At 35.7% G+C, this 26,785-nt stretch overlaps 1 protein-coding gene across 5 annotated transcripts in view; it reads right to left on the bottom strand.

Annotated features, from left to right (window-relative positions):
* Nucleotides 1-23,182, bottom strand: part of NCKAP1 (NCK associated protein 1) — a 102,806-nt gene extending 79,624 nt beyond the window's left edge. For 2 of the 5 annotated variants that reach the window (XM_073881624.1, XM_073881612.1), the window contains exons 1-3: nucleotides 23,052-23,174; nucleotides 8,737-8,754; nucleotides 7,574-7,684 (exon numbers count right to left, since the gene is read on the bottom strand). In XM_073881624.1, the coding sequence (XP_073737725.1) occupies nucleotides 7,574-7,684; nucleotides 8,737-8,754; nucleotides 23,052-23,159 (237 nt within the window). In that variant the 5' untranslated portion in view covers nucleotides 23,160-23,174. Of the gene's footprint in view, nucleotides 1-7,573; nucleotides 7,685-8,736; nucleotides 8,755-23,051 lie in introns of all 5 variants that reach the window. The other 3 variants (XM_025849027.2, XM_073881621.1, XM_073881609.1) reach the window with 2 other exon arrangements.
* Between the last annotated feature and the right edge of the window lie 3,603 nt (nucleotides 23,183-26,785).

The following is a 26,785-nucleotide window of genomic DNA, read 5'->3' as shown; positions in this document are numbered from 1 at the left end:
AAAATAGATGATTGCCAGTGCCAGGAATCTATCTCCTTGGGGGTTATGCTAGGGGCTATGCTATAAAAACCCAGTATAATGTCCACTGGCAGTCTCATTTGCAGGAAAACAGCATCAATGAGCTGAAGAGGTTATGATTACAGTTTAGTATAATTAGAATATACAGTATACAAGATTGTGATTTCAAAGCAGATGTGTTTTGGGATCATAAGAATCAACCCTGAGAATACAGTGAAAGCTGAAAAATACATTCACACACAAGCTCTGTACACAATTTCAAGGCATTCCCAAACTCTATGAAAACTCCATGTGAAAGCCCTGGAGGGACAACAAAGAGAAGATTTTCCAGGATGAAAGCTATGCAGTAGACATAAGCAAACTGCCCAGAGGGGAATTAGAAGACTGCAGGTTATAGGAGAGAGTGAGCACCACAAAAAAAAAGAAAGCTTATAAAGATGATATGATTATTACGACAGATACATTTAAGAATTCTATCAAGGCATGTAACTGTTAAGTCCAGAAAATCATGATGTACCTGTGAAACAAATTTAACTATGAAATCATTCTGGAAGAAAGAATCCATTTCATTTTAATGCTACATATATTATATATATAAACATAAATAAATATATGTAATATAAAGTATTCTAAGTCCAGTGTGACAGTGGAATGAAGCACTAAGCACTCAGGTCTTAACTAGTTTGTTTGTTTTTTTAAAGATTTTATTTATTTATTTGACAGAGAGGGACACAGCGAAAGAGGGAACACAAGCAGGGGGAATGGGTGAGGGAGATGCAGGCTTCCCGCCGAGCAGGGAGCCCAATGTGGGACTCAATCCCAGGACGCCAGGTCCATGACCCGAGCTGAAGGTAGACGCTCAACGACTGAGCCATCCAGGTGCCCTCTTTACTAGTTTTTAATTTTTAGAATCAGCATATAATTCAATTTCAGAACATTTTATGATTTCAAAAACAAAAGAAAGCACTAACAATTTTGACAGCATTAAAGTATAAATGACCAAGGGTGAGGCTATAAAAATAGAGAACTACATTATTTAAAGTTTAAAAAGGAAGTAACCAATGATCCAAAAATATTAACAACAAAAAAACTATCGAATATCAAGAAGAAAAAGTAATGAGCAAGAAACTGAATGACCTAAATTCTTACCTTTTGTAGCAAAGAGTTTATAACAGACATTTTCTAACACTGGTAAATGAATTTATAAGAGAAAAAGAATAAGCATATTCCTTATAGAAATTCCTTCTGAGAAATATGACCAGGGTGGGAAAGAGTGGAATAGGAAATATAACCACTTTTCATCCTAAATTCTTCTGAACTATTTGACTCATTACCATGCATTCATGTTATTTTGGTAAAAATTAAAAGACAATTTAAACCAGTTTAGGTAGGTCATTAGTGCTAATGCAATTCCCTGCCAGTACTTGACTTATTTCAAATACTTTTCAAATATATCAAAGCGTGGCTTACATGTATCTGCTAATCAGGGGTTCATTCTTTTATTTACTCTGTTTATTCAAGCTAGAATTAAAGACTATTACATGTAGAAGAGATATTAAATGAATGTTGATGATACCTTTCTAAAAGAATAGACACTTTAGTTCTCACTGTTTTTCAAGTTTAATTGGTCAAGACCAAATATTTAAGTTTACATTAGGGTATATATAGATATAGAGAGAGACATATTGACTAATGACAAAATATACCACCAAAATACTGTTACAATGGGACGGCTGGGTGGCTCAGTCTAGTAAGTGTCTGCCTTCGGCTGAGGTTATGATCCCAGGGTCCTGGGATCAAGTCCCACATCAGGCCTTGCTCAGCGGGGAGCCCGCTTCTCCCTCTGCCTGCTGCTCCCCTGCTTATGCTCTCTCTCTGACAAATAAATAAAATCTTAAAATAAATAAATAAATAAAATACTGCTACATTATTTTATTATAAGATACTTTATTTTAAAACCAAAGTATTATTTGCTGGCCTACTATATCCTAGGTTAACAGGATTCAAAGATGAGTGCTTGGGCCAGGAAAACAGAGACGTGAGTTGCCACAGAGAAATAGATTAGTTTTGTTCTGTTTGGCCTCTTCTAGTGAGGGGGGTAGGGGGTAGCAACAGGAGGAGAGACTGGAAGGAATGAAAAGCAGTGTTTGGATTATCATAGCATTTCTCCCAGCAGGAGATGTAGACCTGAAGGGGATAAATTCAAGACATTATTAAAACTGACAAGTATTAAAACTGATGAGCCCTAAATTAGTAACTTGACATTTTACAAAAGTCAAAGGGGTTTCTGAAAATTCTAGTTTAGGTAACGAAGTAGAAGATAATGGCTCAAGAAAGAAAACACAGATGAAAAACAAAATGCAGGATAATCATGTGTTTCATACTAGATACAAAGTTTGCTATTTAACTTGTGCAGCAGTCCAAAAGGTAGCTGGAATTCAGATCTAGAACCCAGAAAACAGAAGAGAGTATATTACTTAGCTGAAGCCATGAAGTAAATGTTTTCATACATATATACTGCAGGGGGGGGGGGGGAAGGGGTAGGAGGGCAGGAAGTCATTTAGAAATACCCACATTTAAAAGGCAGCTAGAAGAATTCTTACCAGTGAAGGAGACCAAAAAGTCAGAGAGGTAATATAAGTAACAGCTTCCATTTTTCAAAAGCAATTTGTCACACAAATCTGTGAAGTACTTAGGAGATATTAAACTGATTCTTGAGAATTGATTGGTATTATCATCATTTTAGAGATAAGAACAAAGAGGCTTTAAGATGTGAAATGACTTGGGGCACCTGGGTAGCTCAGTCGGTTAAGTGTCTGCCTTCAATTCAGGTCACGATCCCAGGGTTCCAGGATAGAGCCCCCACGCTGGGCCCCCTGCTCTTATGTACCAAGCACTAGGGATAAAATGGTGTTTAAAAAGAGATTCTAGGGGTGCCTGGGTGGCTCAGTTGGTTAAGCGTCGGTGTTCGGCTCACGTCATGATCCCAGGGTCCTGGGATCGAGTCCTGTTGTCAGGCTACCTGTTCAGTGAGTAGCCTGCTTCTGCCTCTCCTCTGCTGCTCCCCCTGCTTGTGCTCTCTCACGCTCTCTCAAATAAATAAATAAAATCTTTTTTAAAAAAAATTAAAAAAAAACATATTCTAAAGCTATGTTTCACAACCAACATCATCAGAGTTGCTTTATTTTTGTCTTTCCTTAAGTGATGCTGTAAGCTACTTAAAAATTTTAATTTATTACATAGTATCCTGTAATACTGTGTTCCCTAAGAGAGGAGAAAAGTAATACCTATAACACAAAATATCCCTCTAAGTTTGAAAACTTAATTTTCTAATTATTTCAATATTGGCCTGTATCTCAGTCCAGAATCCCTATATGATTCTTATGGCACACTCTCCTCACCAACAATGCCTTCATTCTTAGCGAATTAAGACCTAATTCAACATATACAGGACAGTAATTATATCACTTTCCCATTAACTTGGGAATCAAATCCAAAATTTTACACTAAAATGTACAGTAAGTAGACAAATCTTATAATGACACCTTCATGTCAGATATTTTTACTGTTTTAAAAAACATAAAATAGCTTTTAGGTGGAAATACCCAACATCAGAACAAAGGGGGGTAAATTAAAATATTTTAAGTATTTCATAAGAAATGTTTTAACATACATACACCTGAACATTTCCTTAACATGCCCCTTAGAATTTCTTGGACAAAACAATCTTTACCTGTTAAAAAAATAAGAAGTTTCTACTATTTTCTTTATCCAGGAAAATAACAGATTTCCCTCTATACGCTCATAAGAAACTTACAGGAGGGGCGCCTGAGTGGCTCAGTTGGTTAAGCGACTGCCTTCGGCTCAGGTCATGATCCTGGAGTCCCGGGATCGAGTCCCACATGGGGCTCCCTGCTCAGCAGGGAGTCTGCTTCTCCCTCGGACCCTCCCCCCTCTCATGCTCTCTCTCTATCTCATTCTCTCTCTCAAATAAATAAATAAAATCTTACAAAAAAATTAAAAAAAAAAAAAGAAACTTACAGGAAACAAATTATACACCCATCTGGCAGTCACACTTTCAAAAATACTAGAAGATATCATGTTATAGATAAATTAGATAATCTCTCAGCTCAGAAATGCTTTCCTTAATCTAAAATTAAATAAGAAAAATAACTCTATTAGACACTCAGTAAGTGCTGCTATAATTATAAAACTGGTATCACTTTTATTCAGTTGACTTTTACCTAATCAGCTGCTTTGAAGCCTATAGGGGCATCTAGTTCAAAATCACAACTCAGAAAACAAAACAAACGAACAAAAAAACCATTCCTTGATCCAGACTTTCTGAAACTAAATCCAGAATTGGGAGAGTACAAAAATTCTTACCAGGTCACAAAGGGGCCTGAGCAAGACAGTAAAACTCAGCAGAGCCCAATATCATCACTGTTAAAGCTGTGTTTAGGTACCAATCTGGCTTTATCTGTCAGCAGTGTCCTCCCTTTGTTAGAATACCAGATAACCAGCTATCTGCGAGCACACAGGTAGCCTTTTTGTAAGAATCTAATCATGGAAACTTCAAAATAAATTTGTGTTTAATTTTTACCAAAAGAATATTTTTATGATTGCTTTTTCTGAAACTGGGGACAAGTGGTGCTTATCTTAATCAAAACAGAAACAGTGCTAACCAGTAATTCTCCCTGATCCATGAGATAAAGTAAGCATGCTCTGTGGCACATACTTATACAATGACTCAAAGACCCAAATACAAAGGAAAAAAACCCGATTATGATACCAATACCATTTCTTCAGTATACCTAACAGCCAGAAATCTGCAAGTTTCTATCATTCCCAGATGCTACTACCATTCCCCGTCCTTAAACCTCCATTAACTACTTCTATGAAATTAAAAAATAACAAAACTCAACTCATTTCTCATTTCCTGACCCAAGTTTGCCAGGAACTTCTCACCAGGATATTAGAAGGCTCAGATCAAACTAAGATCACAGAACTTCATAAATACCTAGCACACAGTACTTCAGTAGGCAAAAAACAACAGAATAGCATTACACAGAATAGTTGTAAAGGCTATATGACAAAACTGAGACTGCATACAGAGCAACCAGAGTAAATTCTACAAGCAGCATAATATTCAACAATACTATACAATTGATTTCATAGGTTAAACAAAAAATTACCACATGACCCAGCAATTTCACCTCTAAGTATACACATCCAAGAGAAATGAAAACATAAGTTCACACAACTTTTACAAATATGTTCACAGCAGTATTATTCATAACAGTAAAAAAAAAAAAGCAGAAACAACTCAAACATCTATCAATTGGTGAATGGATAAATAAAATGATATACCCATACAATGGAATATTTTTTGGCAATAAAAAGAAATGAAGTACCGATACATGCTACAACTTGGATAAACCTTAAAAACATTATGCTAAATGAAAAGAAGCCAGTCACAAAAGACCACATGTTATATGATTCTATTTATATGAAATCTTCAAAACAGGCATACAGAAAGAAAGCAGATTAGTGTTTGTCTAGGGATGGGGGACTGGCAGGAGTGAATGTTAACAGGTCTGGGGTTTCTTTTTGGGATAATGAAAATATTCTAAAATTGATTGTGGTACTGGATGCACAACTCTGTGGATGTACTAAAAACCCACTGAAATGTACACTTTAAGTGGGTAAACTATATGTGTGTGAATCACACCTTAATAAAACTGTTATTTTAAAAAATCAATTTTGTGCTGCAGAAATTGAGAAGGAAAGTAAAATTATTAAAAAACAAAAAACAGCAGCATTATTATAAAGTTTGCCCCACAAGTCAGGAAGAGCAAAGATTCTTTTTTTTTTTTTTTGAGCAAAGATTCTTAATTTACTCTTTACCAAAAAATGTTACTATTACAAAAACAGTGAACATATACTTAATGAGACCTTGCTAATCTTCTAAAAAAAAAAACCTCATATTTAGGAACTATGCTTATTTTCACATGGAACTTTACACACACACTTACACACACACAAATTAAACTTAAATGATTCTCTGAAGACCTCATATCACAGAGATTTTATGAGCCCGGAGAAAAAAAAAGTATATATGAAACTAAATGTAGGACAGATTTTCATTATAAAATTTCTCTCATTCACAGTGAGTCAGATGAGTCAGCCAATTAATGTCAATAACTAAAAAAGAATTCTCCACAGAAATAATGGTGTTCTTAAGAAGTGTATACACTGGGGCGCCTGGGTGGCTCAGTTGGTTAAGTGACTGCCTTCAGTTCAGGTCATGATCCTGGAGTCCGAGGATCAGTCCCACAACAGGCTCCCCGCTCAGTGGGGAGTCTGCTTCTCCCTCTGACCTTCTCCCCTCTCATGCTCTCTCTCACTCTCTCTCTCTCAAATAAATAAAATCTTTAAAAAAAAAAAAAGTGTGTACATTGAATCACCCATTCTGTAATCAGGAACTAATTGTGATACCTTAATATACCAATTATAAAACACAATCTTCTATGAAACAAAGAAAGACCTCTATTAACCCGTACTCACAAGAAACACAGACTTCTCTTAATTCTTTAAAAAGCATTTTATCAGACTTTATTAATTCTGACTGGTGTTCTCCCTCTACATTACAATATTTTTAAGTAAAGGTGATACCAACAGGTAAAATATGAATCTTCAATAACTATACTTGATTTGAGGAAACCAAAAGATGACAAAATATTTTTTAAACGGTTTCTTAAAAGTACGGAGACCATATGTAAGAGAAAATTTCTAGACTAAGTTTGTACATAAAGAAAAAGAAAACAAAGATTATAACATGAGACTACAAAAGTAAAAAATTTAGAAAGACATGCAGAAAGATTCCAAGTCAACAAAATTTATATGAAAAGACTATGGTGAGATAAAATTAGCTCTAATTTTCTAAAATTACTTACTTATAGAAATTATTAAAAAGAACCCCTAAAGATTACGTAAACATATCAGGAAGACTCTGAATATGACTACATTTTATATACTAATAAAAACTATTTTTCCTATTATTGTAGGAAAAATAAAGATCCTACACCATCACCTTGTTATATTATTTTTCAGAAATGTTTGTCTCAATTATAAAAATACTAAAGAAACAAATGTATTTTAGAATAAACACAGCTAATTACTAAAAACAATACAAGTTCTATGAAAACATTTACTAATTTCAAAATAAAGTTTATGACTATAAGGAAAAACTCCCCAACTAGTCATGCAAATATTTGGAATATATACATTTCTATTACCTTACTTTCTGTCGCAACTTGAAAGAGAAGGAAGTGTGTAAGAAATTAAGATCTTATGTTTTCTAAAGAGTGATGTAGTTCAGTCATTTTTTCCAGTTTAGAGATAAGAATATTGTTCCTAAAAGCCCTTAATCAATGTACATAATTGGTATACCAAAATATAAAGAATTAGACAAATAAGAACTACTTCAACATTACACTAACCATTACTTTCCCTACAGATGGCTAAAATCAAGTAACACAAAAATTTGACTTACATTGTTGTTGCGAGTTTCTACAGCAGGGAACTTTCTGACTATGAATTTCACAGCAGATTCCAGGTTTTTGTCAATAAGGTAGGATGGTTTTGCCTTGGGATCTCCACATGCCTATAAAACAACAGTAATAAAAAAGTGAAATGCATCCTTGTTCTAAAACCAAGTAATAGCAAATCTGTAATCAGAAATTAGAGATATTTATTGTTTTTGGTGAGCAGGTGATAAAATGAATAGGCAAAGTGCAGGGATTGTCACAGCTGAAATATGCAATGGGAGACAGTACAGAGATGTTCTTCTACTGAAAAAAATGCATGGAAAGTTTCAAAGCAGTTAGCGCAGAACAGCAGTGAAGGAAAAAGCTCAAACCTAAAAAAAAAGAAAAAGAAAAAAAAAGTCTTGGTTTGAGGTAGGATTGTATTCATCTGAAGCTAATAAAATATTACAAAATTAAATATTCAGAACTGGAAATGTTTTTTTCTAAGTGTTATAAAATAAAAGCTTATGTTTAAATGTCTTTTCCAAAATGTTTTCCTCATTCACTTTAAACATTTTAATACAAGAGCCCTAGTTCAAAAGAACTGGAAGCTAAAATTGTCTTTATAGTACTAAAGTGTGTTGCCTATTCCTCTGAACATCTGAGTTACTACAACAGTATTTTTCCATCATACCAGCAACACTTCAAACAATGAAGCTACATCTGTTCTATATCTCATAAGCACAGAATAAATGGGAATGTTTACATTTTGACCACATCAGCCATACAGCATTCTCTGTAGTAAACTGTAAAGCATTATACAAATATCAAGTATTATTATTAGAAAGAACTTTTTATCTGAACTATTAGCGATACCAAATATAATTGATACTATTCAGTGTTTTGTTATGTGACATTTAATTAACTGCGTGCTAGTGAGATGTTATTTCTTAGGGAATTACTAAAATTATAATATTGCTATTTAACTTCTCATTGCATTTTTTTTAAAAATGTGTCCTTTGAAAACGTCTTATCTCTCTACTATGAGTGAGGAAATATATTGCAATTTAATGTTTTTTTCATTGTTTACTATGGCTATGTTGTGAATTGCAGAAAGAGAAGTTATGAAACATGAAACTGATCTGAAAGCGGGCAAGCGGGCAGAGGGAAGGTGAAAAGCTTTGCAAACCTTCCAAACTTGTCCTTGCTGGGGAAGCATTGTAATAAAAAGAGAGAAAATTACGTGTAAACAATGATTGTCAAACTATGACATACGTTTCAGTAGAGAACTTATGCACCGCAGACTATGAATAACGAAACAAGATTAGAACTATATGGTGCTACAATTTTAAAGGTATTCTAAGTAGCGAGTTTAGTATACAATAGATTTATAGAGTTTATACTATTCATATATATTTAAATACTACTGTGTAAGTGTACAACCATGTCAGTTTCTTGGTGCTCTTCCTAAATAAACTTAAAATAATACTAGAAGGAAAAACGAAGACTACATGCAACTATAAAAATAGGAGCAAAACCGTCAGTGAAATTTTACATACCTTAAAAAGAAACGGTAGCCAAGAATAAAAATAAAACGTTATTGGATGACTTTTGCACTTCAGCTCAAATTGAAACTACTTTTCAAATATCACCTAACTCCCTTCCAAGTCAAAGTATAAAAATCAATGCAAACATTCCTATATTTTCCAAATGGAAATAGGAATGCAGTAAGAATTCTCTTAATGCTCAAACATAAGTAGATAAAATTAACTTAAGCAATTTACAACTTCATAATCCTTAACCAGATTGACACAAGGCAACTATGCAAATTCCATTTCAACATCATAAATACTAAAATACATCTGACTTTTCCTCAGAGTAGACTATCATTTGTTTAAAATATTATTTCTCATAAATTTGCCAATTAATCCACTTCTCAAAAAATATTATACTATATAAAAAGAATAACTAAGAACCACACACTAAGAATTTGTCCAAATAGAAATAGCTATAGATTAGCATTTCCTTACACCAATGATACAATGAAAATCAAGTTCCCTAAATATGCCTGAGGTGGTACAGAATCCTAAAGTGATTCCAAATTACATTCAGTTTTTAATTTTTTTATTACATTCAGTTTTTTAATGTTGTTTTATCTTCCATATTCTAATACTTAAAAATTTAGCTATCCATTCTAACAGTATTAGTGACTATCGAATAATGAAAATATGACAGACTACCATACGTATTTCCCATGATCACAAATTTTACTGTATAGAATTTAATCAAATATCTGAAAACTAACACAGACGTATTCTCATGTATACAGATGCATGTATATATATGAGAAACTCTTCCTTCTTACACTGAAAACAAAAAGAATGAAATTTCATTTCAATGGAAAAGTAAATGGTTGTATAATCCTTCCCTGGAATTGATTTACCTTTTTCCACACTGCTCAGTAAGCCATATCTAAACATACTATACTGGGAGGCAGAACAGACTCTAGACTAAGACTTACTGGGTTTCAATCTTTACCACTTACGATCCATAGGACCTTGAATATATTACAAAATATCTCCTAGTCTGTTTCTTCACGTTTAAATGGGGAAATCAGTACTTACCTCATAGGGTCATTATGAGGATTAGAAAAGAGATAAACCATGTACAGTATTTAGCAGAAGGGCTATCACATATGTGCTCTAAAATGCTCTAAAAATGTTAGCTGTTATCAATAACAGCCTCAATAATTATAATTACCCAAGTCTCATATGAGTAATAACTGCAAAATAGTCTTTATCAGAGTATACAGAACTAACAATAATGACAATTCCCTTTTCCAATCACACATTTCCTTCATTTGTTCTCTAAATGCCAAATATGTTCTACTCATAGAAAGAGTTTAGCCTAGTAAAGAACATGAGTTCTAAGATAGGCTGTCCATGTTCATATCCTAACTCCATCACTTCTTAACTGCATAACCATAAGCAAGTGATTTTACTCCTCTGTGCCTCAGTTTTTCCATCTGTTAAATAGGTTGATAATAATTGCAATTTACCCTAAAAAGTTTTTAGGCCCATTATGTGTGCGCATGCACGTGCGTGTGCAGTTTACATAGATATCTGGAATACCATGAGCACTCAAAAATGCCAATAAAACATACATGGCTCATAGATACTATACAGAAGTACTAGCCTCCATTTTATTCTTTCTGAAATCAACCTGCTTGATTTATTTACTTAATACCAACAGAGATACCGTGTATGGAACACTCAGGCAAAAAAGAAAAAGTACAAGAAAAAAAAAAAACAATGAGTTGACTAAAAGCTAATATGTAAGAAATTAACATCTGTCAAAAAGCCATACTTAATAATTCAATTAAAAAGGGTTTCCTCCTATACCAAAGCAGTATAGCAAAATTCCAACTAACCAGATGTCTCAGTTTATAAAAATTAATATTCTTCTCCACCGTCACTCAAAGCATTTTCAGGACACAGAGGACAAAGAAATCATAAAACAACAACCTATATTTCAAAAACATTGTCGGCAGTTGGTACACCTGAAACCCTACCCCATCCTAGTATAACTACACTATTACATAAAATTAATCTTTCACTCTCAAAAGTATCACCCTTTGAAGTGCCACATTTAAGAAAACAACATATACTATACTTAATTAACAAATTTTATCAGAAAGGCTTACCAAAAGGCCTAAATTAAATAAAACTTTTGAATACTTCTATCTCCCCCACACCAAAAAAGAAAAAGAGAAAAAGAAAAGGTGAGTACAAGGCAAAATTGCATCTAAATAACTGAACCTTACAGCCCTACCAAAAAAAAAACTTTTTTTTGCATAATTGGCTAAAAGAGCTATTTCATTAGACAAAAAGGAAACCATTTCTGAACCACAGAACTTAAAAAAAAAACCCAAAACTGTGTATTTTATATTATCTTGACTCAGCATGCTTTCACAATGCATAAAATACTGTAATTTAAAATTCCAGAAGATCTAAAGGAAATTTAATATTTATGTACTTAAATTTCCAGTTCTCACGATTGCAAGTTTATTTTCTATGAATATTCTACTTATCCATAAATTCAAAAAACTTATGACTATTTAATGTGGAAGATCAAACTGCACTAATGTTAAAGGGAATACTTAAATATAATAATTAAGAAACCTGTCCCTGAGTCAAGGAGCACAGCGCCCATTTGATTTCCTGCCAAATTGTTTAATCTCTGAACCTCAGTTCTCTAATTTATAAAATTAAGGGTACTAATACTACCTATTTGCAGGGTAGATTATTCAGATTTTTAAAAGACAAAATGCACATAAAGTGCTTATTCCAATGTAAATATTTAATAAATAAGTTCTAAATAATAATCTTGTTTTTTAAAATAAATTTCTCAAAACACATGGATATCTATAGTGAGTTCCCGAAAAAAAAAGTAAAATTTTCCATTTAACCAATTCTAGCTCAGTATTAATCATCAATCAACATCTCCAAGTTCATTTTTTTCACAAAACATAAGTATAATATTATTACCAAAAATAAAGAACAGAGATGTTTTAGAAAACCACATAATATTTTATCCAGGCCACAGAATAAACATCTTTGACTAGAAACTTCAAGACCAGACTTTATGTGATTTCAAAGTATAACTCTAAAACAAATTTTTCTGCCAATCTACCACCAAAACCCCTTCTCAAGTCCTTTCCTCAGGCTGTCACAACCTAAGATTACATACTACAGATTAACTTTATATGGTTAATGCTATGTATTTTTTCAAAAACTTATCATGATGTTACAAAAATCAAATAACAGGGTGCCTGGGTGGCTCAGTTGGTTAAGCGACTGCCTTCGGCTCAGGTCATGATCCTGGAGTCCTGGGATCGAGTCCCACATCGGGCTCCCTGCTCATCAGGGAGTCTGCTTCTCCCTCTGACCCTCTTCCCTCTCGTGCTATCTCTCATTCTCTCTCTCTCAAATAAAAATAAATAAAATCTTTAAAAAAGATTAAAAAAAAACTTTTTAAAAAAAATTTTAAAAAAATCAAATAACAGAAATAGTCCTCAATCTATTCATAAGAGATTAAGCAATAATCAAGAAAAAAGAAAACAAAGACCCAAGAGTGGGGAGTAAAAAGAACATTTACTGGGCACCTGTTGTGTGTAAAACATCTATGCTTTTGAAACTGCCTAAACATCTCTCAACAAAGTGGAAAGGAGCGTCAGAAAAATTAAGTGACTTGCTCAAGGTTCAGCTGTGAGTACCTAAAGATTCCAAAGCACTAAAAATGCTTATCTAAATATATATGCTCAGAAAAACAGTAAAAAAACATGCTCCATTCTTTCAATACCTCAACTGCTCAAAACTTTCATTGGAGTAATTACTATCAAAGGAAAAATCTGCTTAGTTTCATCAGTTTTATTTTTTAAGGCCTAGTCTAACTCAGCAATAAATCACATTCCTTTGCCAAAATATTATAGAACAAACCAATTTTTTAAATACAATAATGTAATTGAAAAAACATGAACAAAATTCCAGAGTTCAGTGAGAATGCTATTTGTGAGAGTACAAGAAAGAAACTAGCCCTATCTGAATATGTCAGGGAAGAAGAAAAAACCACACAATGTGACCAATTTATGCTAGAAACAGGAATTTAATTTTTACTCAGTAAACAAGAAAAACCATAGTTTTTAAAGCAGGTTTCGCAAAATTAAAAGCATACCAGGACCAAGATTCTTCCTTGAGTCTTCAAGGAAATTAACTGACATTAATGCCTAGAGTAAGGACAGACATCAACTAAAATCATGGACTAGAGAAAACAATTTACTTGTCATTCTTTTATTTTCTAATCTTAAAAATGAAAGTAATACAAAGAAAATTTTCAATAAATATTGGAAAATCTATCAAGAGCAAAACAAGACTTAAATTCTCATATTAGTGGTTTTGTTTCCAATTATTTTGTTTTTTCATGTGTATCACCTATATTTTGGCCAACCAATCTGATTTGAACTTCCCTTTGAGCCTGGGTAGGTGAAAAAAAAAAAAAGCAATTCACTGCTAAAATTTAGATTAAGAGGCTTCATAGGAAAGTATACTGGAATTATTGGAAATGTTTTAAAATTAATGCACATTTAACTACCTGTCACTTAGAGCCAGTAATAGCCAACTTAAAATATATATATATTAATGGTTACAGCTTTCTAAGCACAAATTCTGGGAAAATTATAAACTTCAAAAATATTTCAATGCATTATATATTTCAAAATTCATTTTTAAAAATTTTAGTGATTCAAATGAGTTACTAATTACTATTCAATTCACAAGAAGAGGTGTATATCACTATTGCTCTTAAACATTTTTCAGCTTGCAATACAGAGAAACTTCTCAATTTATAAAACAAAGGTGTTCTATAGGTTTTTTTCAAGTATTATATGTAGCCACATTTTTACTGTTTTAGAGAAGCTGCTCTTGGGGTGCCTGGGTGGCTCAGTTAAGCATCTGACTCTTGACCTAAGCTCAGGTATTGATCTCAGGTATTGGTCTTGAGTTCGAGCCCCATACAGGGCTCCACTTTATTTAAAAAATTGAAAAATCAATAAATAAAAATAAAATAAAGAAGCTGCTCTTTAAAGGCCAATGAAGAATACACTCCTGAAATACAAATACTTATTTTGTACTAGCAGTAAATAGATATCAAACCATAATGTCAGAGAGTAAAAAAGGAAAAGTTAGGAATTGTTTCCCAAAGGTGGTCCAGAGCTGGATTTAACAGGGGAGAAAAAATGAACTTATTAAATGTCCAGTTTATTTCAAGCCCCAGAAACAGATTTAATAATAGCCTAAACTTATTCATTTCTTACTCCTGTGCCAGGCACTGCACTAGCACTTTAGATGAATTAACTCACTCAACCTTCTAAGGTTAATTAAAGAGTATTCTACAGACATGGGAGAACTGGAACATCTATTTAAGATTTCAGGAATTAGAATCAAAATGATTAACATGGCTTAGAAAACAAAATATACAGCTTAGAGCATAACAGAAGCTAAGAACAAGTAAGTACTCTGTAGATGGTTTTGCTAGTAGAAAGTCTATGTGCAGCCCAGCATTCCAGAAATTTAGTTTTACCCCAGAAAACAAAATTACATCACAACTGTGAATAACTGCCTGAGAAAGAAATCAGAGGTATTAAAAACTTATATTTTACTTATTTCAGTGGTTATTAACCTCAGAATCACTTCAGGGCTTTTTCTTAGTAGATTTGAGTCGAGATACAGATGTATTTTTAAAAATCTTTTAAAATGATATTGTATATCCCTGGCTAAGAACCACTGGTATCCTCAATTTATAAATAAACTATAACCCAGAACATTTAAATAACTTGTCCAAAGTTTAAAAGATAGTATCAGAGCTTTATCTAGAATCTAGCTCTCTCAAGATATAGAATATATTACAACTATGGAAAACAACAGAGAAGTTTAGAGGCTGTATGCCAGCAATGAGAGCATTAGACATTACTAGGATTTTTATAACCTTATATATTTTATATCTTTATACATTCTGCTGAACAAAATTCTGGAATCTTAAACAAGGACTGAGTACACCTTGTCACCTGCCTATCAGAAGCTTCTATTCATACTTCAAAAGCAAGCACAAAAGTCACTATCTCTTCTTCCCCAGAATGGAATCGTCAATGCCCTTCTCAAGACTCCCATAAGTACACTTATGCAATACATTGTAGGTAAATAACTGTAAATCTCTCAATCTACTAAAATGTGAATTTCTTGGCATTGGAGACTGCATCTTAATTTATCTGTCTCCCCAGGGTCTGTGATGACATTCAAAAAATGAAGAGTAAATGAATTAATGAAAAAGAAACCCTCAAAGTTTGGGACTAACTAATAGTTCATATGATTTATAAAATATTTTTTAAAATGCAGTTTTATTACTGTCAAGTATCTAAAATAATCAACTATGCAATAAGGAAGTATTTTCCAAAACAGGCTTTTACTTAAAACAAGAGATTCCTTTGAAATTGGCACACATACAACCCTATTTACAAATAAGCAATTCAAGAGCTTATGAAGTTTGTTAACTTATTTAAGTAAAACACTGCAGCATAATATTACTCAAAGAAATGATTAACCAGGAGATTGTCTCATCACTGTCAGATTAAAAAAATCTATCAAAGTCTAATTATAGTACTAAAAATTCCTAAAAGGATCAAAGAAGATTTTACTACATTAACTGAAAAAGGCAACAGGAAAAACAGTCAACAAAAAAAAAAAAAAACACATTTTGAGAATAGAAAAGAGTACTACTAATTTACTTACTAATTTCTCCCCAAGACAGAAAGAAACAAACTTACTGGTGGAGTTTCTTAATTGCATTTCTTATATTTCATGTTGCAAAATTTTCAATGTGAAAATGTTACTATTTAACTTTATGTAAAATTTAAAATGAAAAAGTACATTAGAAATTCCTTTAGGAGCGCCTGGGTGGCTCAGACAGTTAAGCATCCCACTCTTGATTTCAGCTCGGGTCATGATCTCAGGGTCCTGGGATAGAGCCCTAGATTGGGCTCCTCACTCAGCAGGGAGTCTGTTTAAGATTCTCTCTCTCCCTTTGCCCCTCCCCTTCTCTCAAATAAATAAATAAATCTGTGTGAGCTCCACACTGGGTGGGGGGCCTGTTTAAAATTCTCTCTCCCTCTGTCCCCCCCTCCCGAATCCTGCACACTCACTCTAAAAATAAAAAAAATTTAAAAATCCAAATTTAATTTGGAACAAAATATACCTTCAAGTGGGGAAATGATTGCATGTGTTCTTAAAATTAGGGAAGACAAATGCTACTTCATTGTTTCTTTTAGTTTACACTTTTCCTTTCTGCTTTATAAATACTCCTCCCCCAATTTAAACAAAATTTCCTATTTCTTTAGTATTGTTTATATGGTTAGTCCTTTTGGGTGCCTGGGTGGCTCAGTTGGTTGGGCGACTGCCTTCGGTTCAGGTCATGATCCTGGAGTCCCAGGATCGAGTGCCACATCGGGCTCCCTGCTCAGCAGGGAGTCTGCTTCTCCGTCTGACCCTCTTCCCTCTTGTAATTTCTATCTCTCATTCTCTCTCTCTCTCAAATAAATAAATAAAATCTTTAAAAAAATATATATGGTTAGTCCTTTCAATTTTTACATTTTAATGGCAGGGACTAAATTTTAGAAATAATCACAAAGAAAAAATGCACAGACATGAAAAGCAAATACAAAATATATTTCTCCAAAAAAATTTGAATTTTAAATTCCTAATTCTAAACTATTTTTCATTTTAATACATTACAAAGCTAAACAGAGGTCTCCATTAATAATCACTTGGTGGTGCAGTCAGTTAAGTGACTCTTGGTTTCAGCTCGGTCATGAGATCAAGCCCCACATGGGGCTCCATGCTGAGCAAAGAGTCTGCTTAAAACTCTCTCCCCCTCTCCCTCTGCCCCGTGCACTCTTTCTCAAATAAATAAATACATCTTTTTTTAAAAAATTAATCATTCTGGTACACTGATAGTATGATCTCAATGATCTTTCCATGCAAATCCATAGAAAGTTCATACAAAAGTAATCTACAGTAAAAAGAAATTATTTCTGTAATATAACTGCATATTTCTTTAAGGTTACTCTGTGTTAAAATCCAATTATATCTACCACAAAAATGTCAATAATGACTATAAATCTAATGGCAAAAATAAATTAGAAACCATACTTAGTGGTCAATAAAAAAAAACTGCCAATCTAAATTCTTATTATTTTCTAGAATAAGAATTGGACAGGGGCTGGAGTGCCTGGGTGGCTCAGTCGTTAAGCTTCTGCCTTCGGCTCAGGTCATGGTCCCAGGGTCCTGGGATCGAGCCCCGCATCAGGCTCCCTGCTCTGCAGGAAGCCTGCTTCTCCCTCTCCCACTCCCCCTGCTTGTGTCCCCTCTCTCACTATGTCTCTCTCTGTCAAATAAATAAATAAAATCTTTAAAAAAAAAAAGAATTGGGCAGGGGCACCCGACTGGCTCAGTCGCAGGAGCATGCAACTCTTGATCTGAAGATCATGAGTTAAGAGTCCCACATTGGTTGTAGAGATTACTAAGACATAAATAAATAAACTTAAAAAAAAGGGGGGGGGAATTGGGTAAATTACTTAACCTCTCCAAATTCAACTGCTTTATCTATAAATATTTAAGTAAATCATAGACCTAAGGACAAATTAAAGAAAAAAATTCAAACAGCATAAAGTCTCAATAAAATGGCAGCTAGCATTAATTTCATTACACATTATTTTTACTGGACAATAAAGAGATGAAACTTTTTAGTTCTACTAACATATAAAGTGTACAACTACTGGACCGGACCCAAAATTACTGCTTGAATCTAACTTAATGCAAACAATTCCTAGGAAATTACCAAACAAGAATATGGATTAGATTTTCAATCATCCCAACCAGTAAGGCAAGAACTTTTGACCCTGACATACTTTTTTATCTGGGCTTCCTCATTTTTTACATATTGGATATAGCTAGCTAAGTATGTTCATTCCTTTAAAATTTTCTTACAATGTAAGTATATAAGCAATAGATTAAGGACCCTAATTTCATTTATATGTAAACTGCACCATGTTGCTTCAATTTTATTTTTGTGAAGAGTCCAATTTAATCAAAATATAATAAAATACGCGTGCACACGTTAGCATTTGTACAGAAAAGGGTATAAGTACATGAGGCTTATTTTTAAAAGTGGAGAAGGGCACACAAAGAATTTCTGAAGTGACACAATTCTCTTATGTTTGAGTTTCTGATAGTAAACATGTATTTCTTTTGTAATCATTAAAAATGCTTAATATTTATGTTATTTAACTAATCCACAAAGGATGATCTATCATTGCCACTTGAAAAAATAAAAGTAATTTTTTCCTAAGTATTTTTCAGTGATCTTTATCTCCTCAGCCAACCATCCAACATAAGAAAAAAAATTATCAAATCCTCATTTTTACAAGCAGCTTTCCTGAAAAATAAAGTTACAAATGGACATGATAGGATCTGTTTAAATAAATAATATATATTATTTAATTCAGATTTATGGAGAGATGTTGACTTCTTACCATGTTTAAGGCTTTTAATAATGAAACCCCACTGAGGGGAAAAATCTCATACTAATAATACTTATTAGTCTACAATTTGCTACAAACCAATCTTTGGAGCATGTTTCTTCTCCTGATTGAGGAACAGAGAAAATAATGCCCTAAATGAAGAGAAACATAACACTGAAAGAGAAAACTAAAGCTGGTCCCCTCCCTTCACCTTGCACTTACACACTTCCCATGCACCCTTTTTTTCCCTCCATTAAATAAGCAGATACCAGCTAAGAACTTTCAATTTTTTACACTGCTATTCTACCCATTTTTTCATCATAAAATAAATATATCCAAAATCATGGGGAAAAGACTATGAAAAAAAAAGAAAAATAGCCTCTAATAAGAAAAAAATTTTTTAAAACAAAAGAGCATTGAAATCTGCAAACAGATGCCATTCAAAAAGAGTTTACAATGGCTGGGTGGGTCTTTTCTTCCTTTCTTTTAGAATTAAGGCAATAATGTAACAAGAAAAATTATTCCAGTATTAAATGAGACCTTTTTGTTACAGAATTATCATATTCATGTGGGTGACAGGTAAGAAAAGAAAGGAAACAAAAAACAAAATAGATATATTTTCTGAACTCAGCAAAAATGTTTTGGTATTTGCGAATGTGTTTGCTAATAGCAGTAAAATTTCGAAAAAACAAATGTTGCCCCAAAAAAGTTGCTGAGACTCCTAAATATTCACAGAGGTTTTAAACTATTTTCACATTATCATTATCTTTTATCTTCATAAACAATGCCGTGATGTAGGCAGAGAAGGGATTACCATCTCTGTATTATAGAAAACTAAACTGAGTTGTTACTGTTTAAAATGGGCTATGACTGGGGCGCCTGGGTGGCTCAGTTGGTTAAGCGACTGCCTTCGGCTCAGGTCATGATCCTGGAGTCCCGGGATTGAGTCCCACATCGGGCTCCCTGCTCAGCGGGGAGTCTGCTTCTCCCTCTGACCCTCTGACCCTCTTCCCTCTCGTGCTATCTCTCATTCTCTCTCTCTCAAATAAATAAATAAAATCTTAAAAAAAAATAAAATTAAAAAAAATAAAATGGGCTATGACTTCCACTTGTAAAGATAAGATAATCAGAGCTAGAATGGACTTTAGCATTTGTTTTACAGTTAATTTTCCCCTGTTTTACAGATGAGGAAAAAATGAAGTTCATGGAAGTCAAGACACCTCCCAATGTTACAAAACTCTTAGTGACAGACTGAAGACTGTAATGCAGTTCTCCTAAATTCTGGTCCCATAATCCACTTCCACAATGACACTGCCTGCCATGCCACAGTAACAGATATAAAAGGAGCTTGGAAAATGTTAAAAATCAACATATAAGTGAGTAGTATTATCAGGTCTGGAAAAAGACATATTTTCAATAAAAAACAGAATTTTTAAGGATTCAAGAAACAAATAAATTTAAATGTAAAACTACCTACCACCTTCATGTCTTTTCCCTAAAACCCTCCTTCTTCATGTGTTCTCACAGCCCTGATTAGTCTACAAATTCCTTAAAATTTCCATAATCTGTACATATTAAGATGTCAAAAATTTTCGACTGATGAAATTTTTTTTAAAAAAGCAAAACATTTTCAATAATCATGTTACATTCCTATAATAAGCATTAAAGCATATTATCTTTGATTACAGTAACTTACTAAGTTATTTTACTCAAGTCACTTAAGTATTTTCATTGTGTATGCTCACTAAAATATTTCCATGCAGACTTCCAATTGAAACAGAGCAATCGAATCTGACAATCTGATGCACACATGCATTAATAAAAAGGTGATAATTGATTGGAAGACATGTATTATGTAGTGGAAATTTTTTTTTTTGAGGACTGTTAAGAGATTAGGATTGAAAAGATTAGGTAGCTCATACTGTCATAAAAATGCAGAATGCGTGAACCTTATAAACACATGGTGAACGAATCTTACTTTTTTTGGCAAGATTTTTGAACAAATGTTTCAGTCCCTACCCAGCCAGGAAAATATGTCAGTCTTATAGACAACTCTATAGGCTAAAAGATTCAAAATCTATCTGATGCATTTGTATGCAAAATTACACAAGGAGAGCAAACCAAAAGCTATTATTAAAACTAGAGCAAGATTATACACACACTCATATGTTAAATACATACATATAACATAAATTGTGTATTCATCCATTCAATAAGACTTAACGGAAGACTTCGTGAACCAGGTAAGGCCCTGAGTACTAGTAATTCAAAAATGAGTAACACTCTCCCTGCCCAGAGGGAACTCACAATCAGGCAAGGTAGACAAAATAGTTCTCAACAAACTCTAAATATGTGTTAAGTGCTGAAATATAACATTTCAATAACTCAAAATATTTGACACTTAGATATAATAATCACATTAAACTCATTTTAAATTTCACTAGCTCGGTAATACAAGAACCTGAAGTTTCTCAAAACAGGAAGTGAAAAAAATCTGCTTTTAAGGCAGTGAACTGAAATAATGAGGTGAAATGTCTAAAATCTGGTTTAATCTTATGTACTTTATGAAGGTGGAATAGGTAAAGTTTGGTTGTATTTATACCATAAAAATGTTTAAATGCATGCTTAAAAAAGCACTGTGCTCAAATACCCAAAATCACTTTTGATGTTACTCTCACTTCCTCTTCTGAAAACCATCATAACCATTTCCTTTAACCACAATACCACAGGTCTAGTAATTTTTAGTACTGCTTGCCTTGCTCGTTTTTTTGGACAAAGTTCACATAGGAACCAATTTCAAAGTTTGTTAAGAAGCATAATCTCACAAAAAAGTTCAGGTCAATACAACCTGTAAGTAATACTATCAAAATTAAGTTCTTTGCAACTACATAAATTTATAACCAAGGCTCTTTGGTAAATGCAGAGGGCTTCTTTGTAATGATACTGAGCTCCTGCCACATAAGATGTAACAAACTGAATAGACATGTTGCAGTTACTCTCCACATTTTACTGTGTTTAGAGGCAAACTAATCTTGCATCCAGGTAAGCAACAGGAACATAAACCATCCTTACACAAAATTTATCACTATTAAGCCAGGACAGTCTTCTCCTTTAAGATTACAGTATCTACATCAAATTGTTGGAATAAATCAGTTTGATACTTAAACCTCATTATATGGACTTAAAAAAAAATATTACTTCGTCAGCAGCCCTAATTTACACACGTTATAATTCTATGGTCATGCTAAGGGAAATATTCATGATATATTAAAAAGCCAACAAAATAATTATGAAGACATAACATCAAATACACATCGGAAACTCAAAGGATGTACCCAAAAATCTCTTTAATTTTCTCTTTACCAAGTTCTTTGAAACTTACTAACCTTGCCTTAAAAGGAAAAAAAAAATTGGTTTGTTTTCTCTTAAGATAAATTATTTATTCTATCTCTACATCTATTTTTCTTAACTCCAAGTCAGCCTTCCATTTCTTAATCGGCTGAAGCCGTTTAAAGACTTTCAATGGGCCTATTAGCTACAACTACACAAATTTTCCTTATATGTTATAAACCAGCAATAATAGCCACATATTTACAGTTTTAATTTTGTACCGACACCGAACTTCAAGAAACGGTGTTTCGGTACTATTAGACAAGGCTGGAAAAACGAAGATGAGGAGGAGTAAAGAGGGATGGGAGAGAAGGTTGTTATTCCTGTTCTAGTGACTCACAGCCCAGAAGTATTTCAGAAGAAAATTAGTTCCACCCTCACTTCCCCCTCCTCTCCACCCTCAAAATGAAATAATTCCAAATTGTCAGCATGCTCTCAAACGACTTTTATTTAGCAATCTAAAATCAAGTGGCAAGTGGAGGAGATGCGGGGTTCATCCTGATAAGCAATTCCCTTCCCACATTCACACATCAAAAAATTGAGAAAAAATTGCTACCATCTCCGCCAGATTCCTGCCATTCAGCCTCAGTTATGAACACCCAAGTTTTCCTACGCTCTCCCCGCCCCCATCTTGCCCACCCTCTACCCTCCCTTTCCAGCTGACCCCGTTCCGGGGGCGGGGGGCGCCAAGGAGGGGGCGGCAGGGGCGCCCCTCACCCGGCGCGGCCCGGGCCGGATCCCACCGCTGGGAGCGGGGAAATGGCTTCTCTCTGCCTCCGGCCGGCCCGCCAGCCACCGGGGGAGGCGCCGGGACTCCGCATTAGGCCGCGGCGCATCTCAGCGACCCCGGGCCGGGCCTGACGCGGCGGTGCCGTGATTTCTGCCGTGGGCGCCGCCCGCTGCCCCCACCGCCGGTTCTCCCCCGCCGCCCGCCCGTCCTACGCCCGCCCGCCGCCCCCGCCGCGGCCTCGCCGGCCCGTGCGCACCTTTTTGATGTTGTAGAGGCGAGTCAGCATGCCGACGCCCCGGTCGTTGAGGATGGTGAGCTTCTCCGCCAGCTTCTGCTGACTGGGCTGCAGCACGGAGCGCGACATGGTGGTGGCTGTGGCGGTGGTGGTGGTGGCGGTGGTGGTGGTGGTGGTGGTGCCGCCGCCGCCGGCCGCCTCGCGCCCAGTCACCGGCCCGCGGCCTCCGCGTCAACCTCTCTCGGGCCTCCTCCCCCCGCCCCCAGCCCGCGACCTCCGTCTCAGGGGAAAACGTCCATGACCCTCGCGCCCCAATCCCGCGCGGCTGACAGAGCGAGCCGCGGCAGACGCCTCACGGTCCCTTCCCCCGCAGCAGCCCGCGCCCCGGCAGCCTCCTGCCTTCCGCCCGCCGCCCTTCCGTCCCCACCCCCGGCGCTCTCCGCCCCAGCCCCCACCGAGCCGCCTTCCCCGGCTCCTCCACTAGGTGTGGCGGCGGCGGCGGCGGCGGCGGCGTCTCCGGCGGCTGAGAACGAGGCAGCTTCCCGCAGCCCAGGACGAGCGCTCGGTCACCTGATCGGCCGCGCCGGCGCCCCCGCGAGGCCGGATGGGGAACTGCGCCTGGGGGGGCCCTCGCCCGCCCCACTCGGCTTGGCCGCGGCCGCCGCGCGCTTGGGACCGGACTCCCGCCCCAGATCCTGCCCTGCGCCCACTGTGTCTGATCCCGGCATGGGAGTCCTCCGCCGGGACCGAGTGGGGTGGCATTTCCATGCTCGCTCCTCTTCGCCCCCCACCCCTCTCCTACAAGTTCCCAAAAGTTGCCTTTCCGCACCACCTCCCTAAAGAAACCAGCAGAAGCCCGGAGGGCGGGAGGGGAGCGATTCAGGCGACTTTCGCCTAAGAGTGGGCTGGTGGCTCCAAGCTTTTTCCTCCCACTGCTTGACAGACGCTCCCGGCTGAACACAGCAGATGTTGTGCTCCGCGAGGCGGGCATCGCCTCTCGCATCCTCCCCATCCCATCCGTACTCCCCTGCCTCAAGGCAGTTTGTGAGAGAGGAGGTCGGAAGTGAGGGCAACTCAGGTTCCTGAGATAATCGGAATCCGGAATTTGTCGACTAGTGGCACCCATCCGGAGAAGACTCTAAATAGGCCATGGCATGAGGGAGGCAAAAAATAAATGTTCAGTGAATGAAGGAACGATCGCATTTTTTTCTGGCCTCCACCCTAAATCCCACCCCTTCTTGGAAACATTCTACTTTTTCATCTCATTGCTTTTTGGGTTTTTTTTTCCTGATCGGTTTCTTCCCGGCCACACTCCAAGACTACTCCCTCAAGACAAATGTATTAAACTTGGTTCCAAAAGTGACGGAATCAAGGACTTAGGTAATTGGCTTGAGGAGTTCTAGCCAAGAGGATTCACACTGCTTTGATCATTTCTGCCCTTAATTTCTTTCCATGTGTTAATCTTTCTATTATATTCATTAATTTTAAGTGAATGACAAAATGTTCTGCCACCGTCAAAAAAAATTCTAAGAGTAAATAAGCTATCATTGGATTGATCAAAACGCTTTATGAAAAGGAAATTGTGATGAAAGCTTTTTTAAAAAATTTAAGGGGTGCCTGGGTGGCTCGGCCTTCAGTTAAGGTCATGATCTCGGGGTCCTGGGATGGAGCCCTCCACTTTGGGCTCCCTGCTCAGTGGGGAACCTGCTTCTCCCTCTCCCTCTGCTCCTCCCCACTGCTCATGCTCTCTCTCTCTCTCTCTCTCAAATAAATAAATAAAATCTTTAAAAATATTTTTTAAAGCTAGGATATGTATTATTCCTACAGAAATCTTTATTTTAATATCCTGACAAGAGAAAGGGAATGGACTGAATGCATTTGACTTAAAGGACATTGAAGAAGTCCAATAGACCCCCCACAAAGTCAATCATACCTGACACTGCGCTTTAAATTCTACAAATAGAACTTCATTACCTTGAATGAAGACTTTGTACCTAAAGAGTTCTTTTTTTTTTTTTTTTAATTCAAACACCTCAGGGAGATGACCTTTTGAGCTTTTCTTACTCAGTAAAAGGTTGGGGGATTTAATTTATCTGGTTACTTTCCAAGCTGATAGTTAAAATTTTAATTTAGAGGAGGCAAGCATCTGGAGCCTGCCACAGTGAGAGCAGACTTGGGAAAAGCAAAGCTGCATGAGGGGCTTGGGACAGCCAGTTAAGAAAACGGAAAGATGGTGAACGTTGAGGGAAAGATATGCTCCTTCGGGGGACCACAAAGAAATTTAGCTAGAGGCGGAACTACAGAGTTCCACCAATGAAAGTTTACAACATTTTCTAGTTTTTGAAAAGTGCTGTATAAAGAGAACAAGAAAATGGCACCATGTTATCATTTGAACACAACTATTAGTCCTCAGGAAAAGCCACTATCATGTTTCCATATGAACTTGAACACTTATACCTGCTTATAATTCAGAATACCCAATAGAGGGAGAACTTTTTAGATACTAGTCCAGTATTCAGCTTTTATTATAATTTCTAGACATATTGACCCTAGACTAAATGGAATATGCCTATTTGAGTAAAAGAGATTAGATCTAGCTGAAGTATTTATAATTCTTGCATTTATATTCATGCATAATTTTTCTACATTTTGCATCAAAAAGCATCTTGTCAACCCTTTCAGTATTTGCCTCTATGTATAAAAAGTATACTATCAGAGCTAAGGTAATTATATATTTTGCCATGTACATATATGATTTTATGGCAACTGTAATTAGTATGTATCACTTTATATTTTCTTTCAGTTCTTCAGTCTAAAAATATGTTATACTGTGTTAATCAACCTATAAAGCTATTACCAAAAAAATGTACCTGTTGTGGTTTTTTCCTACCATAGCTTTCTGGAAAAGCATAAAATTTTAAAAATGATTAGGAAACTAAGTTTTAAAAGCATTATTGGAGATTTTATTTCCCTCATCATATAAAGCATAGTTTTAACAGTTCATTTGGTATTAAAGGTTTCCAAGTACTTTCCTTTCAGTTAAGAGATTTCTACTGTTCTGTCCCTAGAACATATTCGGAGATCACTAAAATTATAAGCCAGAGATGTAGAAAGTAGATAATAGCTTCAAATTTGTAATAATCTTAGAAAATTAACTAGTAAAATTAACGAGTATAGACCTGTATGCTTGAGAAAGTGTGAATTTTATTGTATATAAATTATCTCAATAAATCTGATTCTTAAAAAGTTATATATCTACATTTGGGGCACCTGAGTGGCTCAGTCTGTTGGGCGTCTGCCTTTGGCTCAGGTCATGGTCCCAGGGTCCTGGGATCGGGCCCCGCATCGGGCTCCCTGCTCCGCAGGAGGCCTGCTTCTCCCTCTCTCGCTCCCCCTGCTTGTGTTCCCTCTCTCGCTGTCTCTCTCTCTCTCTGTCAATTAAATAAATAAAATCTTTAAAAAAAAAGTTATATATCTACATTTGAAAAAATGTTTTTTTGAGGCAAGTCTAATGGTACTCACTCTAAGGAAAGTAGGCATTTGGAAATCCAAACTGGAAAATATTTAAGTTGGAGGAAGAGTGAAGAGTTGGCTTTATAGAAGAATTTATGTTAGAGTTATAATTTGTGGTCCCCAAATACATTTTACAATGATTCGATTATAAAATTCTCATAAAATTTCAGAAACTAATTTATAGCACACAGCTCTTTATATAGGTATTATAAAACATTTGCTCATTTACAGTAACAATTGTG

Source organism: Callorhinus ursinus, unplaced genomic scaffold (genome assembly GCF_003265705.2).
Source record: "Callorhinus ursinus isolate GAN/ISIS: 27379988/994484 unplaced genomic scaffold, GSC_fseal_2.0 scaffold2, whole genome shotgun sequence".
In the NCBI taxonomy this organism is placed as follows: Eukaryota; Metazoa; Chordata; class Mammalia; order Carnivora; family Otariidae; genus Callorhinus; species Callorhinus ursinus.
The sequence above is the reverse complement of the archived record's forward strand: the minus strand, read 5'-3'. Positions and strand labels throughout refer to the sequence as shown.